General features: G+C 40.2%; 1 protein-coding gene and 1 long non-coding RNA gene across 2 annotated transcripts; both read right to left on the reverse strand.

The window, feature by feature from the left end:
- Positions 1-146: 146 nt before the first annotated feature.
- Positions 147-12,052, reverse strand: cops3 (COP9 signalosome subunit 3). The gene is made up of 12 exons (XM_022207733.2): positions 11,861-12,052; positions 10,752-10,881; positions 9,498-9,610; positions 9,071-9,120; positions 7,800-7,892; positions 7,332-7,511; positions 7,004-7,144; positions 5,522-5,695; positions 4,518-4,604; positions 4,033-4,146; positions 3,812-3,892; positions 147-987 (listed from the first exon to the last, which is right to left on the reverse strand). The coding sequence occupies exons 1-12, from the start codon at positions 11,913-11,915 to the stop codon at positions 934-936; spliced, it is 1,272 nt and encodes a 423-aa protein (XP_022063425.1). The 5' UTR covers positions 11,916-12,052; the 3' UTR covers positions 147-933.
- Positions 12,053-13,300: 1,248 nt separating this feature from the next.
- LOC127531036 (uncharacterized) lies at positions 13,301-14,325 on the reverse strand. Its single transcript, XR_007937880.1, has 2 exons — positions 13,892-14,325; positions 13,301-13,810 (listed from the first exon to the last, which is right to left on the reverse strand). It is a non-coding gene; the product is annotated as an uncharacterized LOC127531036 (long non-coding RNA).
- Positions 14,326-16,879: the final 2,554 nt, after the last annotated feature.

Below are 16,879 nucleotides of genomic sequence, written 5' to 3' on the forward strand. Positions count from 1 at the left end.
TTGGCTGAAGGATAAATCAGCTCCATTGTATCAATCAAGAATGTTACAATGTGACAATCAGCAGTGGATGAGGATTTAAATGCATCTCACAGATACGGGATCGAGTCGATGAGAATCTTTTCACAAAGCCATGAAAACCAGAGCTATATTCTTAAACAATTTATTATTAACAGATCCACAATCGCAAAGCTCAAGCTCTCAAATGACATGACAGTTTGGTTTCATCTGTTGACTTCACCTCTTGTAATAACAACCTGTCAAAACGCTTTTCTGTACAGTGCACTAGCGACCTCTAGTGGATCCGACCTAAAAAAACAAAAAAAAGAAAAGAAAAGAAAAACCAAAAAAACAAAACAGTGCACCAGATCGTGAACGACTCCTCCATTGTGCCGGGTTTGGTCAAGGGCATGTCCATGTGTACAGATTTTGCTATTGATGATATCTACATTCTAACCAAAAGGAGTGAGTGGGAAACGATCATTGCAGTCTTTACAAATGTAGAATATAATCAGATTTATTCCTCGTCAGCCATGGATGTTTTACCTCATATGTAATGCCCTCGAGTTACGGCCATCATGCAGCAGAACCAAAACAAACAGTGAGATTATTCACACATATGTTTGGAACAAATAAGTCCAGTTTTTATTATTGTGGTTTCTGTTAATGTAGCAGTGGCGCTCCAACCTGAACATTGATAAATAAAACACTGACAAAATTGTAATCTTTTTTCCTTTTCTGCAAGAATCTTTTGTTATTCTTAAGACACTGTGAAGTAAGAATAACCAAATTTATCATCATTCCACACAATTAGATTTTCCTTGACCAATGTCCTTATGCAATAGAATGTTTGTTTTCTTCTTTTAAAAAAAATCCAACTCATCCTGGGAAGAACATGTTGGGTGGCTGCAGCGTTCTGTCCCTGTCAAAGGCCCCTCAGGAATAACTTGATGTTTTGCTACCAACATCATCCTCCTGCGATCCCATACTCTGGAAACAAGGAAATAAAGCATGTCAGACTTCAAAATGATGACTTGTTAAAGTCACAGAACAGACAAGTGGTTGAAAAGCTGTTTCACTGCACTAATGGCTGTTGGTAATGAGTCAACAAACAAAGTAATGAGAGTCCCTTTCTAGGAAGCATAGGCATGAGAGCTGTATTACAAAGGAAGTTTCGTAGTAGATAATGGGTATCACGAAGGTGGTTATCAACTTTCTTTGTTAACTCAGGTTTTCCGCTTTCTGCATTCACACAAAAGGGGGTGTTTAAACATGTCATGTCACTCTTCGGCACAAAATGAACCTATCGTACTGGAGCTGTTAAACTACATATATTCAAATATGATATTGTACTGAAGTGTATTCAGGTCTTACACTGTTCCATAATGCAAGATATCGTTTAAATTTTTGGCCAAATCAAAGTGAAGTTAATATAACTGATTGAATGTTCCCTGTAATAAATACCAGTAGAACAATCAGTTTTCTTATCTCTGTTCTATCAGCTGCACTACCAGCAGTGTAAAGGGACTTCACAGCAAATCAGGATCAAACATAAAAACATATTTATACAATTTCACCAACTAAATACATGTCATGTTCCCATGGCAATGTGATGTATACAGTGTGTGATACTGTAAGCTCAGGGGTGTCAAACTCAGTTCCTGGAGGGCCACTATCCTGCATGTTTTAGATGTTTCCCTCTTCCAACACACCTGATTCAAATGATCAGCTTATCATCAAGCTCAGCAGAAGCCTGATAACAAGCCTGATCATTTGAATCAGGTGTGTCGGAAGAGGGAAACATCTAAAACACGCAGGATAGTGGCCCTCCAGGAACGGATCTTGACACCCCTGCTGTAGCTGTATGTTTTCATTCAGTGGTTGTAGAAACATACAGCTCAAGGTGTTTACAGATAGAACATATTCTCACATATTTCTCATGAAAAATCATCAGGAAATGTTTTGGTTAAAGGGAGAAGCTTTTCAAAGCCGATTTAAATCCAAAACTGTGAACATAACCCAAGTTAGTGCCACAGCATGAGTTATCATGTCTCCATGATAACTTGTGCTGTGGCACTAACTTGGTCCAGCAGGTCAGCACAGAGCTTTGTGATCCTAAAGCCTCTGACTTTTGGCACAACATATCTTGCTAACCCACTAATCTTGCTTTGTAAAGCAAATTTTGCGTTAAGTGTAGTAAGTTCAGATTTAACTCCTGATTTTAGGGCTATGATGGTGGTTCACCTCATATGGGTGTACATCATCTTGGTAGCTTGCCCTATGCTTCACACCTAACCTGCTCTGGGTAAGGTTATGTTCAAGCTAACAGATGAGAACAAATAATAACACAGCTTTCTGATCAATCTGTTCTCTTGGAAAATAGTTTCATTATTCAGTCCTACAAGACATGGGGAGCTCAGACAGTGAGAAGTTTCCTTTTAGGAGGGAGCAATTACATTTTTCTGTAAGGCTTTGTATAGTGATCTTTCAGTAGAGACTGATTAAAACACTAAAGCTTCTTGCTAGCTGAAAATTTAATTATTTTTAGCACCACCAGGGTTGCAGGAGAAAGAATGAGGCTAAAATCGTCTGACAGACCTTGAGAATACATCTTAACACTTAAATTTAACAGAGCACACAGTTGTAAATACAGTAAGATCTACTTGTGTGATGGGGCAGTGATATTGATAAGCATTTCACATTACTCATTCACAGTCAGCTACTTTTTGCCAGCTTTTGCTTCCTAGCTTTGGCTGCAGCAACTGCATTAACCCTATGAGCCCCAGCATGTTTTCAGCATGATTTCACTACCTGTACTTTTAAAACTATTTGGTCATTATCGGGGCGAGTCATATATGCTGTATCTTGTGTTTTTTCAGGATGTGCAGTAAAAATATTCGATTTTCTCACCTGGTGTTGCCAGTAGATATCTTTCACAATTGTGTGGTGAAGATTGACTAAAATTTGGCATTATGAGAACTGTGACAGTGCAATGTTGTACAATTTAGAAATTGGAAAAAATATGTGCACCGAAACTTGATCCGTCTTCACAATATTATTAAGTCGGTATGTGCAATTATAATAACCACAAAGTCTGCGTTGCTCTTTCTTGTGATATTCAACGAGAGTACCGAGTGTGTGGATGGACACATAGCTGCATACAGGCTGTGTGTGATTAAATTTTATATAAATTCCTAATTATTTTTCTCATTAACACTTTGTCATACAGACAAGCAGTGGGCAGTGTTGGAAAGGTCAAGTTACACGGGTTTACTACTAATGCTGCAAGAAAAGCAACAGAACTGAGCAGACGTATTGTGAATGTGCATCTGTTGGGCTTTATGGGTTCAGGTACTTTCAGTCTGTATGAATTATATTTACATATTTTACCTTACTCGTATTGGTGTAGGATTATAGTTTGTTATTGTGAGCAAAATGCAGCTGTAGACCTGTTCATGTTTGTGATTGGTCCTCTGATGCAAAAACTGAATTTTTAATCCGTAGTATCTTCTAGAAAAACAGTTTTTGATATATATATATATATATATATATATATATATCTTTACCTATGTCAAAATAACTTATATTCCTTAGAATGATTGGATAAAACACTTGTGTCATTCTGTCATTTATAATGAAACCAAATACAGATGGAAATTTGTACCATAATCTGTCATGACGTCAATCTTGTAGCGAGGTGCAAGGCATACTCCATGGCAACAGGTTAATGCCACGAAGCAAAACACAGTCATATTCACATAGAACCAAGTGTAAGTATGAGGAAAGAGTGATATACTGTTATATAATGCCTTACCTTCTGCACAAATTGTGGGTTTACTGTGATTTCCTGATCCATAGACTTTAGTTTCTCATCCAGCTCTATACATTTCAACATCTGACGAGAAAAATCACATTTAGTCGCTTTAAAAAAAATAAATAAAAAAAAGCAGCTACCAGAAAGAGATTCAAGTATAACAATTCAAAAGCATTTGGGCAAAGCAGAGAAAAACTGAAAATAGATTGGGGCATCTTCACCTCTTGGTCAATTTTGTGGAGCATTGCTGGGTTGTTGTATTTTTCGGGGTTGTCATGGAAGCAGACCATACCATCCTTTTGGTTAATGCTAGCGTAGATCTCACCATCTTCAATCTGCAAAAGAAGTACAAGAGGAATTATAAGGAAAATCCAATGCAAAATATCAATCAATAGTAAATTACTAATTGGTAGATAGTCAGATTTAACTTTAAATAATACCAGAAATTGCAATAAAAGATTAAAAAATGAAAACTACTAGCTAAAGGTCTTAGCCGTAGAGTTGTAAAACTATTAGTGACTATGAATGGCAGACGTAATGCTGTATGTTGTAAAACATATTGTACAACTACTTGTGCTAAATTATCAAAAAGTGCATTCCCTATCATAATACCGATACTGATAATCTTTCTCCATCAGTATCACTTCGAAGCACCGATGACAGCTGGTTCAGCTTTTCAGGATTAAGTCCTTCTGGACCAACTCACCATGTGTAAGACGTATTTCTCTGCCTCCTGGGGGCCTGAAAGCTGCACTCGACTTGCCATGTCTTGCAAAGACAGCGTCAGGAAAGTCTGCAAGGGTGCGTGAAACAGAAATTCATGAGAGACATGGAACCTATGAGTGTGAAAGCATTTTTCTTTGGTTGAAAACGTAGTATCTGCAACTGGCTGATTGAAGTTCACACTGCTCAATTTAATGCAGGCAAATCACCTGAACTCACAAGCAGCTTGTTTACCAAAGAATTCCTCTAATTTCAGTAAAATATTCTTAATTAACCAATTAAAATATTCTTAATTAACCAATCTCTGATCAAATATCTCAATAAAAGAATATATTGCTATGTGGTTGTGATGTGGGGATTGAGTACTGTGTGCTTTTAGAATACGCTTCTAAATAGGAATATTTTCAGAGAGATAAGTAATTGCTAATGTGAGTAAGATGACTAAATAGGTGGAGTCATTATTCATTCTTACTTAAAACAGTCAACCAGGATCAGGATATCATACCAGCCAACACTAGCAAAGCCTTTCACACCAATTTCGTCTACTCTCATATCATGATTTAGATACTACAATGAGTAATGACTGAGCTCTAGGTGAAGACAGCGAGGTCTTGTTTCACTTGTGTGTGGCCTTCCTTTCCAAGAATAAGTAACAGCTGGTTATCAGATGTCTACTTCTGTCTTCATACAACCATATTTTTGGGATGCTTTCCTTCATTTAGAATACTGTGAATTCCAATGAACTGCTGACCTGGAAGACTGAGACACATTTTCGTTAACTCTTGTTTTTTTTTTTTTTTGTATTTTTCCACTGAAAAAATTCATCCCATATGCCCAGCCTGATGTCACCAGCACACCAGCTATGCATCATGTGAAGACATAAGGACTGCAAGAATTCCACCCACACTCTCGTGAAGACATCTGGTGTGTGTTAATATATAAATCAAAGAAGTCTCCATTTAAAAGAAATACACAGGCACACCCCACCTTTGTTAGCCTCTGGATGTTCTTCTTGTAGAGGGAGGAGAGGCACTGTTTGACCAGGCCTGTGTTGTTGTCTCGTGTGAAGGTCTCACTGTGTTTGTTGACCAGGCTCCGCAGTTCGGCCGGGTTGTTGGTGGTGTAAACCTGGGCTAACTCGTGGTATGCGTTGCTCAGGGGCTGAGGGCAGAGGGAAAAAAATAGAAAAGACAGTACAGAGAGGAAACACATTAAAGAATAAAGTAACAGATCAGCTACCAGCATAGATCTTTACTTAACGACACAATTTGTTCAGATAGCAAGATATATGATTATTCAGTCAGAGATGAATAGAAACTAGCAGATTACTAAAAATCTTACTCAAATTATAAGATTTACAGCTAAAATGTTTCTAATGATAGAACTCCTTGTTTCTGTTGCAATTGTATTATTTACCATTTTGCCACTGTTAGTTCTGCCTTTAAGTGTGAACTGTTCAAGCAGGAAATAATAACCACCCTACACTGTTTACAGCTAGTAAACAGTGTACTCAGATGCCCCTTTTAACTTTTTTTGCACAATCTCTAAGACTTCCTGGCACTGAAAAGGATAAGCTCTGCAATCTCATTATACATTGTATTGTATAATGACAATAAAGAATATTCTGTTCTTCTCTATTCTAACAATTTACATGAAACCTACTGAGGATAAATAGCTATGCATAGTGGCTCAACCTTTTACCTATTTAGAGGTGTGTATTATCCAAGCTTCATAAAACAATAAATACAAGGAGGCCTGCCCACACAGCTTTTTAATCACTATCTAGCAAATCAACAGCACTAACTATGTTTGTGTAGCCTGTTCACATTAACCTAAATTTATCAAGGGAATATATTACTGCACTCCTGCATACTATGAGTATATGCTTTCAGCCAATGTATAAATAAAGATTTCTGTATAAGTGATATTGCCAGCTGTGACAAATTGCCTGAAAGCCTGTCACAATTATCACATTGTCGCCTGATTGCAAGTATTTCAGCTCTGTGACCATTTTGTATAATCACTGGAGCTTTTTCCAGTAATTTGTATGATAATTACAGAATTAAAAGAAAAAAAATAAACAGTAATGCCATATTTTCATCACTATTCCCACCGTTTGTCCTGTCTTCCTCTGCTATGGTTGACATTAATGGATTTAGATACAAAGCCAAACACCACAGTAACTCAGTGAGCACACTTTGGTTTTAAGCTAAATGCAAAAGGAGCTCAATATTTCTAAGGAGATGATTTGTCAGATGTGCAGCAAAAGAGGGACAGTCGGAGGTTCAACGGAACAGATTTGTCAAGTCTACAGAAAAACACAACTGAATCATTAATTGGATTTATTTGTATGACAATGGATCATGACCTAAAGTTTCATGAGTGCAAACAGCCATAATTTCTGTGGCACTACTATGAGGCACAAGTGTGACAAATGAACAACACCAAAGCCACACTATACATCCTCACCTTGATGAACCTCCCTACTATTTGTGAGGTGTATTTGGGCAGCTGCTGCACTTTGCCGTGGAGAATGAGTGACACCAGGATGTATTTCTTATAGGCTTCCAACATAATGTGGCTCACTGCCATGGCTGGAGTGGTTATTGCCTGCCGGGGAAAATAACAACATGTAATCATTTACAGAAATGCCAGAAAGAAAGTGACAATTTATCATGCCTCACAGAATTACATAGGTACAAGTGACAAGTGCAGAAGAATTACTGGTCCCATGAGAAACCAAAGACTTCAGCTACTACAGAGCATCACAATCATGTAGATATGCATTAAAAAGTACCTGTTCATAAAAATACAGTGCTCTTTCAAAGTTTTTGAGGCCCGTGTAGATCATGCCACCATAGTAGTAGTAACATAAAAAGTGCTTTGCGTCGTAGGCTCCATTCTCCTTACAGATGTCCATCATGTCCAGCTCCAAGAAGGGTAGGGCAGGCTTGAAGCACTTTGCTAACAAGCACAGCTGCAGGGAGAAAGGTAAAATGTGAGGATGAACAGAGTAGGTTAGACTGGATTGTCATACTGGAGAGAACGTGTGCTGGGACTCAGAATCTCTTTGAATTATTTACCACATGGCATATCCAACAAACATGCATTTACCAGAGATAGATCAAAAACAATTACGATAACATGGCAGACTTAGATTATGATTACACATAATTTAGTAGCAAAATTACATGTGCAACATGACACCTTGTATGATCAAAATGATTTATTTCATAGTGATAATGCAGCAGAGCCAATTACTCACCTGACACAGGTCTGCATGAACTGAGGTAAGTTGGTTTGTGTTCATCTGCATTTTGTCTATTGCCTGTTTTAGGACGACGACACCCCTCAATGGCTGTAAGAGAAAGAGAAAATAGGATTTTTTTTAGCTGCAGCTTTCCTGAGACATTCTAACAAATGGTCTGGGTCTGTACCACACTCTAAAATTCATTAAAATATTTAGATCAACAAGGAAAAGGAAAACATGCTACTCTTGGATGCTGAAGCTTAGTGCTGTGCTTGTGATGGGATGACTCATGTGAGATTTGACTTTGTGGACAGCAATGAAAAGAAGATTAAAGTGGACTAATTCCACTGTCACAGAGGGAAAATTGTTTTTGCTACAAGGTGTATGGAAATGTTAAAATATTTCCTTCACACAAAAACTACACTGTCAAGATGCTGCACTGTGGCCTTTGATACGTCATACATGCCAGATGGGCCTGTTGATAAGCATACATCCTTTTAATGAGAACATCATGATCACAAAAATAATAGACAACATGCAACACATCAACACTAACACAATTATTCAGGTAGAAGGAAGTTGTGGTTTTTGTTTTCTCTATTAGGCAGCACAGGCTGGAGTCATATGACCGTCTGCTGAAGCGCAGTGGTTCTGGTAATGTATTAGTTTGTCAAGTACTATTTAGAATTTGAAAGTGCCTGTGAATATACTTGTGTATGTCAGTGGTGGCACATACAAGCTGTAAGTCAAATGGCCTATGAGTGAACACTATGGAAATCAACTGTTGATAAGACTCCAAAGCCCTGAAGCTTTTAGAGCTGATAGTCTGTCTACATCAATAGATCACCAGTCTGTCAATGAATACACACTGAAACTTTTTGAAGTCGCAAACCAAAGGCAGACTGGACAAGGAGACAACAGCAGACAGACAGACAGACAGCACTTGAAAACAAACAAATAAACCCCACTTGCATTCTGTATTCGCAAGTGATATTTAATTTGTTCAGTCTTCATTGGCAACCACAGCACTGCAGACTACTGCAAAGGCTACAGTCTGAGAATCACAAATGAAAACTAATTGTTTGGCGCAAGCATAACAGCATTATAAATTGTGTAATCTATGAAGAAGCAGACATTGAAGAATAGACATTTTCCTCTGAGGATGTGGAGAATTATATAAAGAAAAACATCTTTACTGCTAGATCTTAAAAGACAGAAGTGCATAGCAGTGCTTAACGTATTCTACTGATTCATTTGGAGATTAAAGAGATACTCAATAGTCTTACCTGTTTCCGCTCTACAAGGGCGTTTGTCAACTGGTGGCAGAGACCAGCAACTGTGAGAGGAAACAAGAAAGTGTTAAAAAGTATGACTGACTGAATTAATGATTGGTCATACACTATCATGCACTGCTCACATGTGTGAGCAGAACATACCTAAGCATTACTACCTGGAAAAATACATACTCCATTAGAGATGCCAAACTGTGGTAACAATACAACCTATATATGACCACACTGAAGCCCTTACAGAAGAAAGAGTTGGCATTATTGGGCAAATACATGTTCTTGACACATGAAGCAACAGACCACTGACCAGTGTAGAAATCTGCTATTGTGCAACTGGAAACTTACACAAAATAAGTACAACAAACAGGAAAGAGAAAAGCTCCCTTTAATTCTTGGATTGAGAAGTTGGTTGGTCAGGACTTACAAGTGTCTGTTGCATATCTAATGTGCTCTCCATTGCAGGTACTGATGAAGAGCTGTACTTGGGAGAAGAGCGTCTCGAAGTCAGGGATGTTTGGCATGGAGAACTTCACAAATCTGGATCAAAGGAGTGGAAGGTTAGCAAAGGCATTTCAGTGAAACAAGCAGACTTTCATGTTAGCCTGTGAGATCAAATGGTAAAAAACATGCCAGATGAAAACGGCTGAATGGTTTATTTTCAGAGAAAAACGCAGGAAAAAGGCATGAATAATTAGCAAGGAAATTAATCAATCTTTACTGGCAATTCATGTTCAGGAAACAGAAGTACATTAATAAACAGCTGGTGTGGTCATAGTTCATTGTTAGAAAAATACTTCTCCTGAGTAGTGGGATATATTTTTAAATACGTACAACTGAGCTCAAGTTTTAAAATCATACTCATAACCATTCAAATATTTGACACGCCATTTATTTACTTTCTAAATAACGAGAAATGATTCCCTTCATTGTTACAGTGTTAAGCTGCTTCATGCCTCCCAATACTAACTGTGCATGCAACAGGTAATAATAATGGATTAGATTTATATCGTGTTTTTCTAGGCACTCAAAGCACGTACAATGAATCCATTATTCATTCACTCACACATTCTTACTCTGATGGTGGTAAACTATATTTGTAGCCACAGCTGCCCTGGGGCAGACTGACGGAACGGTGGCTGCCAATCCGCGCCTACGGCCCCTCCGACCACCACCAACATTCATACACATTCATACACCAGTGTGAGTAACCGCACAGGTAGTCTTTCACTCCGTCGTGTCTGTGTAAAATTTGCTATGTAACATGAAGACTTTAATGTAATTTCTGTTAATCAGTTTGGTGGTTTATTTTTTAATGTAGAAACTGAGCTGGCACCAAAATTATGTGCACCATTCTCTCACAGTTAACAGTCTTCCCCCGACACTTTACTACTCTACACCCAGTTAATCACAGAAAGTACAAAATGACCTTCAGCAGACACACCAATAGCAGAGTTTTTTGGTCCAGTTAAGACAGATATTGAGGAGATACAAGGATCATAAAAAAGGCAAGAGTGAAGGGGAATGCTAGGCTGGACAGAGATGAAGAAAACAGTAAACAACACAAAAAAAACAATAGCACAGTCCACTGAAAAGCAAAGTAAGTCAGAGTTGTTGATTAGCGGTAACAGCACCAATGACAACAAATGAGGAATAGGCCAAGGTGGAAGTGGGAACTTACAGCACAGCCAGTACGCCTAGGGAGTGCTCCTGGATGTCCAAGGCCCCCAGCACCGTGTCCAGGTGGGACAGATTTTTGGCCAGCAGCTCCCCACTCTTGTTGATCAACTCGCACAGCTGAGTCATCTGGCCTAGGGGCCAAGGTGAAGGGCAGAAGAGCAATGAAAGATTAAACCACTTTGGACTTGCTTCCATGTCCTTAAAGTCATTTGAAGATTAAACCAAATGTCTCAAACGTTTAAGGCAGTTTACTTTGCAATTCTAGATGCACACTAAATGTTTTAAACCAGTGTTAAAGGGCAAACCCACTATTTTGTAACAATCAAGTTGCTGTAATGAGATTTATTGCCACTGTATTGCGATTGCATAGATTTATTATTACATTCTGTGATACCTGAGGGACACAGAAACTAAAATGTAACTGCAAAGGTTACCAAAACCAAATTGTCATTTCAACCCTCTCCCCTTCACAGCTATTCTACATACTGAGGTTACATTAATAAAACAAATAAATTAGAAAAGGACAATTTTCTTCATTGTTTAAGTGGTCAAATTAATGTAACATTTAGAATTTTTAATGTCTATGAAAGCCAAGAGGTTATTCTTTATAGATGTACAAGACAAACATCCGTATTAAAGTCTTTATAACCATCGTGTTGTGGGGTATTTCAATATAAATCGGCCGGTCAAGTGTGCTGTCAAGGCCTTGCAACAGAGGTAATGCAAGTGCGATTGACAGGTACCTTTGAGCCAATAATATTGGCTAATTCTGTTCATCAGCCAATCATGCTCGGCCAGGGCGGGACTACCGGTAGGCAGTCCCCAGAAATTATTTTCTAGATCAAAAACAAAAAGTGTAATTTTCACATTTGGTTTGATGAGCTACCAAGTTCGCGGCTATCTTTGCCGTCCCCGGGTACTACCGCATGTTTTGGTGATAGTTTACAGAACTCTTGCAGCCCCAAAAAGTCATATTAGCGGTGTGTTTACATGATAAAGCAAAAAGAGGGCTCTAACCAGTTTGACTGCTTAGCTATCGGCAAGGCATTGGATAGCATATGCTAGCTACCTAGCTAATACTTTTCACTCGAATGAGTTTAGCAAGCCTACCTTGAGCGGAGAGCTGCCGCACATTGTTCACAAACTGCTCCAAGGCTGAAGCCATTATTTCCTGGGTCCAAAGAGGAGGTAATTTGCACTGTTTTTCATTCAAACGTCAGAAACAACTCCGTCCGTACTGAGACAGGGGGCCACACAGCCGCCACCGAGGTGAACCTATCGCGAGATCAGAAGAACAGAACAGACTGCAACGATATTTACGAGCCGACTGTTGGATTCTTAAAGGGACAGACACACGATTTACTTAAAGCTTTTCAGTGTCGTAATTTTCTTAATGACATTTTCATTGGGAAGTTAAACTTTGTTCAACATATTTATGCATTAACAGGCTACAGGTTTCGCTTTCAGATTGCAGTGCCACTTTTCTATTGAAGAAATAAGAAACTGAGGAGCTGACTTACAATTTAACGGACAAGGTACGTTTTCCCCGGGATTTTTGATGTAGGAGCACTTGTATGATAGTGAATTAGAATTTCCTGTAATTATGCCTTTATTTTTTAAATTGATGTAATGGACAAATTTCAGTTATGGCATGCAGCCGGACAAGGTACGTTTTATCCGTTTGATTCCTGGCTGTAAAAGACACAAGCAGAAACAAAAAATCAAGCCGTTTTTTCGTTTTTTCATTTTGAGCAAAAAACAAAAAAAACAGAAAACGGTTCGTTTTTTCGTTTTTTCGTTTTGAACAAAAAACAATAAAAGAGGAAACGGTTGGTTTTTTCGTTTTTTCGTTTTCACCCCCAAAATGAAAATATGACTCCATATTTCGTTTCATTGGTGGGCGGGGTTTCAGAGCCCACCGGTGCACAATAAAGCTCCTGCCCATCACAATAAAGCTCTTGCGCTGGCATTCATAGACAGACTGACTTTCATTGTATTGCCTGCCCCCACTGCACTTCCCTAACTCTAAATCAAAGCAAGTCGTGTACACAGTAATGACAGTCATAACCAGTGGTGTAGTCTAGTTTTTTCTAGTGGGTATACTCCAACCTCATAAACCAAAGCCAGGTCAGGTTCTCATATATGTGCGCGTGCACTCACACGTCCACACACACACACAGCAGCTCCTTTATTTCAAACTACCAATTAGATACTTATAGACATTATAGCGTCAGCAGCTCCTCCTCCTGCCATCAGGTAGAGCTGATGTTTCCTCTTCATCAGGTAGAGCTGATGTTTCCTCTTCATCAGGTAGAGCTGATGTTTCCTCTTCATCAGGCTCCCTTTCCTAAATGTTAACCTTAGCTCCAGCTGTAGTGTTCCCTAAAGCGGCAGTATTCACAGGACAAGCAACAGGCTTATTAAAACACTGAAATAGTTTCATTTAGCTTTGCTTTCTTTTTCTCCACTGACTGATGTTGGGTCATTAGAAGATGTTGTCACGAGTTAGCTAGGCAGACCCGAGCCGAGAGCCACTATACCAGAACCGGAGAAGTTGAAAAAGGGTTTTATTGTACAGGGGTGGATATGGCTGGAGTGCAGAGACCGGGATGCAGGAACAGGGATGCTGGTGGAGGGAGGATGTGGCCGGGTGGGTCTGGGGACGGGGATCGGCGGTTGTCCAAGGTCCGGGCGGGACCGGAGCGTCGCAGATGGCTGTGGGGGATCCCTGGCGGCCAGACGTCAAAGGGCTCAGAGTTCGATGGAGGAGGAGGGGTTCGGAGGGAACGAGACGTAGCACTCTGACGATCCGGGGGGCCGAGGTGTTGGACTGGCCGGGCAGAGACGGCGTCTCGCAGGCGATGTTCCGGGACGAGCTCCGGGAGGCAGGGAGCAGTCGGTTGACTGCTGCAGCTCCAGCGGCCGGGAAGGAAATGGGTCGGGGGTTCCAGGAGGGGGTCCGGGCGGAATGGGGGATCCGAGTGGGGAGGAGACCGGTGCCGAATGGGTTGGGGGGTTCAGGTGAGGGTTTCGGGTGGGTAAGTTCCCGGGCAGCTGGGTCTGGAAGAAGGCAGGAGAGAGATACGCTAGAAAAACGTCAAATTTTCAACAAACTTTCTGGAGGCTAGAGAGTGAACTGACAGCAGTCTATTTCAACAATCTGGCAGGGTGTGGAGTGTTGAGCCGGTACTTATTGCTTGGTGAGTAATCAGGATGATTTCTTCCAGCTGCCCGGGACTCGTGGAGGAGGTTGATTACCTGAGTGGAGACGGCTGTGAAGCCGAACTCCACTCAGGTGCAGTGCTGTGAGGGAAAGCAGAGGAAAAGGGATGGATGGGAGACAGGAGGCAAGACAGGGAGGAAAAGGATAAGGGAGGGGGTTTTGTTTGGGATGCCAGGTGGGGAGGGAATGAGGAGAGGACCCTGACAGTTGTAGACTCATGTCCCTCTTCTGCTAAGCCAGGGGTATTCAGCTAAAATTCAGAGAGGTCCAGTCAGCAAAGGTCCAGAACATCATAATGTCTAACTTGAGTTACTGTGATATATGCTGATGTAACCTGGTAGTTTTATTAGAGTCTGCCTGTTATCAAAAACTGACCGTCAAATAAATTCAGTACGGTTCAAAAACATTTAGACATTTATTAATAAATAACTTATATATAACAGTATATCTTAAAATAAACTGCAGAACTTAAAAAAGCATGACTGAACAACCTGAATCAACTTCTATACATCACCAATTATGTAGGAGTTCAGGCATCCCACGTGATGCTACTCAGCCAATGACATCGCTGAATTGCATCGCAGCTCTGCCTTCAAAAAGCAGCTGAGAGATGAGGGACAGAGAGGACAGTAGTGATGCAAGTTCGGCTCTTTTTTTAGAGAGCTTTTGGCACTGCTTCCAAAGAAAAGCCGGTTCTTTCGGCTCCCAAATGGCTCCTAATTTATTATTCTTTGTAGCCTCATATTTTATCCTAACCTGGCAAATATGAATCGTTTGTGTTTTGACAAACTCTTTTTCATTCAGTGTTTTTATGAGAAGCCTTATAATTGACTCATTTTGTACATTTGCTCTGTTACAAAAACAGGTATTCTTGCTTTTGTTTAATATTTCAACCAAACTTTTTTGCACAAAAACAAATGAACAAAACTCTGCACATGAACCCACAGAACCAGAACAGAAACAGAACCAGACTCAGTATTCAAACAGTATAAATGTCCTCAGAGCAGGCTGACATTCAGAAAAATCAGATGGCTGAGCTTGGATGGGCTGATACATTTCCTCTTTCAGTGAATATCTGCCGTGTTTTTGAGAAGATTCTCTCAGATGGAAGAAGTTGTCTCTCCTCCATCACCTTCACCAGGTGGGGCAGACTGAGGCCTTGTCCTGCCTCCAGCTCAGTGGGTCGTCTGCTGGTTGGATGAGGGGTTCCTCTAGATATGATCCTCCATTACCACATCAGCTGTAGGATTTCTTCTGAATCATCTCCTGCAGCTCTTCCATCAAAGAGGCTCCACACAGCAGAAGTTTGAGGTTCCTCCTCCACTTGGTCCTCTAATGGTGGAGGTGTCAGACTGCTGCTGCTGCTCTTATTCTCTGAAGTTTCTCATCAACAGCTCTGTTGCCACTGAAGGCAAGCTTCTTTAATCTAGGATCCAGTAACGTGTTTTCTGTGAGGACAGTGTTAAACTCCATACTCCATTAAATACGTTAGGAGTCGGCTCTTCAGATTCACTACAAAGCATCGGCTGTGAGAGTCCTATCTTTTGTGCCTTATACATCTCTAGAGGACAGACTGTGGTCACATGCTGACCATGTTTGGCTCAGCAAACAGCTGTAAGGCAGCTTTCTCAACTATGAACATAATCAAAATATGTTTTGAGAACGGCTCAAACAAGCAGCAGCTCAGCTCTCCCATTAAGCCGCAGAGATATTAGGGGAGTGATATGAGACAGACAAAAATGTAAAAGTGTTCAAATGTTTACATTTATGAGATTTATGTATTGTTAAAGATGTATAGAAGTTGATTCAGGTTGTTCAGTCATACTTTTTTAAGTTCTGCACTTTATTCTAAGATATACAGTTACATATAAGTTATTTATTAATAAATGTCAAAATGTTTTTGAACCGTACTGAATTTATCTGACGGTCAGTTTTTGACTGCAGGCAGACTCTAATAAAACTACCAGGTTACATCAGCATATATCACAGTAACTCAAGTTAGACATTATGATGTTCTGGACCTTTGCTGACTGGACCTCTGAATTTTAGCTGAATACCCCTGGCTTAGAAGAAGAGGGACATGAGTCTAGAACTTCTAATGACCCAACATCAGTCAGTGGAGAAAAAATAAGAAAAGAAAGCAAAGCTAAATGAAACTATTTCAGTGTTTTAATAAGCCTGTTGCTTGTCCTGTGAATACTGCCACTTTAGAGAACACTACAGCTGGAGCTAAGGTTAACGTTTAGGAAAGGGAGCCTGATGAAGAGGAAACATCAGCTCTACCTGATGAAGAGGAAACATCAGCTCTACCTGATGAAGAGGAAACATCAGCACTACCTGATGAAGAGGAAACATCAGGTCTACCTGATGAAGAGGAAACATCAACTCTACCTGATGGCAGGAGGAGGAGCTGCTGACGTTATAATGTCTATAAGTATCTAATTGGTAGTTTGAAATAAAGGAGCTGCGTGTGTGTGTGTGTGTGTGTGTGTGTGTGTGTGTGTGTGTGTGTGTGTGTGTGCGCGCGCGCGTGGACATGTGAGTGCACGCGCACATATATGAGAACCTGACCTGGCTTTGGTTTATGAGGTTGGAGTATACCCAGTAGAAAAAACTAGACTACACCACTGGTTATGACTGTCATTACTGTGTACACGACTTGCTTTGATTTAGAGTTAGGGGAAGTGCAGTGGGGGCAGGCAATACAATGAAAGTCAGTCTGTCTATGAATGCCAGCGCAAGAGCTTTATTGTGATGGGCAGGAGCTTTATTGTGCACTGGCAGGCTCCGAAGCCCCGCCCACCAATGAAACGGAATATGGAGTCGTATTTTCATTTTGGGGTGAAAACGAAAAAACGAAAAAACCAACCGTTTCCTCTTTTATTGTTTTTTGTTCAAAACGAAAA

The sequence above is a fragment of the Acanthochromis polyacanthus genome, chromosome 19 (genome assembly GCF_021347895.1).
Source record: "Acanthochromis polyacanthus isolate Apoly-LR-REF ecotype Palm Island chromosome 19, KAUST_Apoly_ChrSc, whole genome shotgun sequence".
Lineage (NCBI taxonomy): Eukaryota > Metazoa > Chordata > Actinopteri > Pomacentridae > Acanthochromis > Acanthochromis polyacanthus.

Coding starts and splice junctions, on each gene's coding strand:
- cops3 (XM_022207733.2), bottom strand. CDS start 11,915: ATGGCTTCAGCCTTGGAGCAGTTTGTGAACAATGTGCGGCAGCTCTCC. Junction 9,121..9,497: donor TAGATATGCAACAGACACTT/GTAAGTCCTGAC, acceptor TTCCTCTCACAG/TTGCTGGTCTCTGCCACCAG. Junction 7,145..7,331: donor CACTGTATTTTTATGAACAG/GTACTTTTTAAT, acceptor TTTCCCCGGCAG/GCAATAACCACTCCAGCCAT.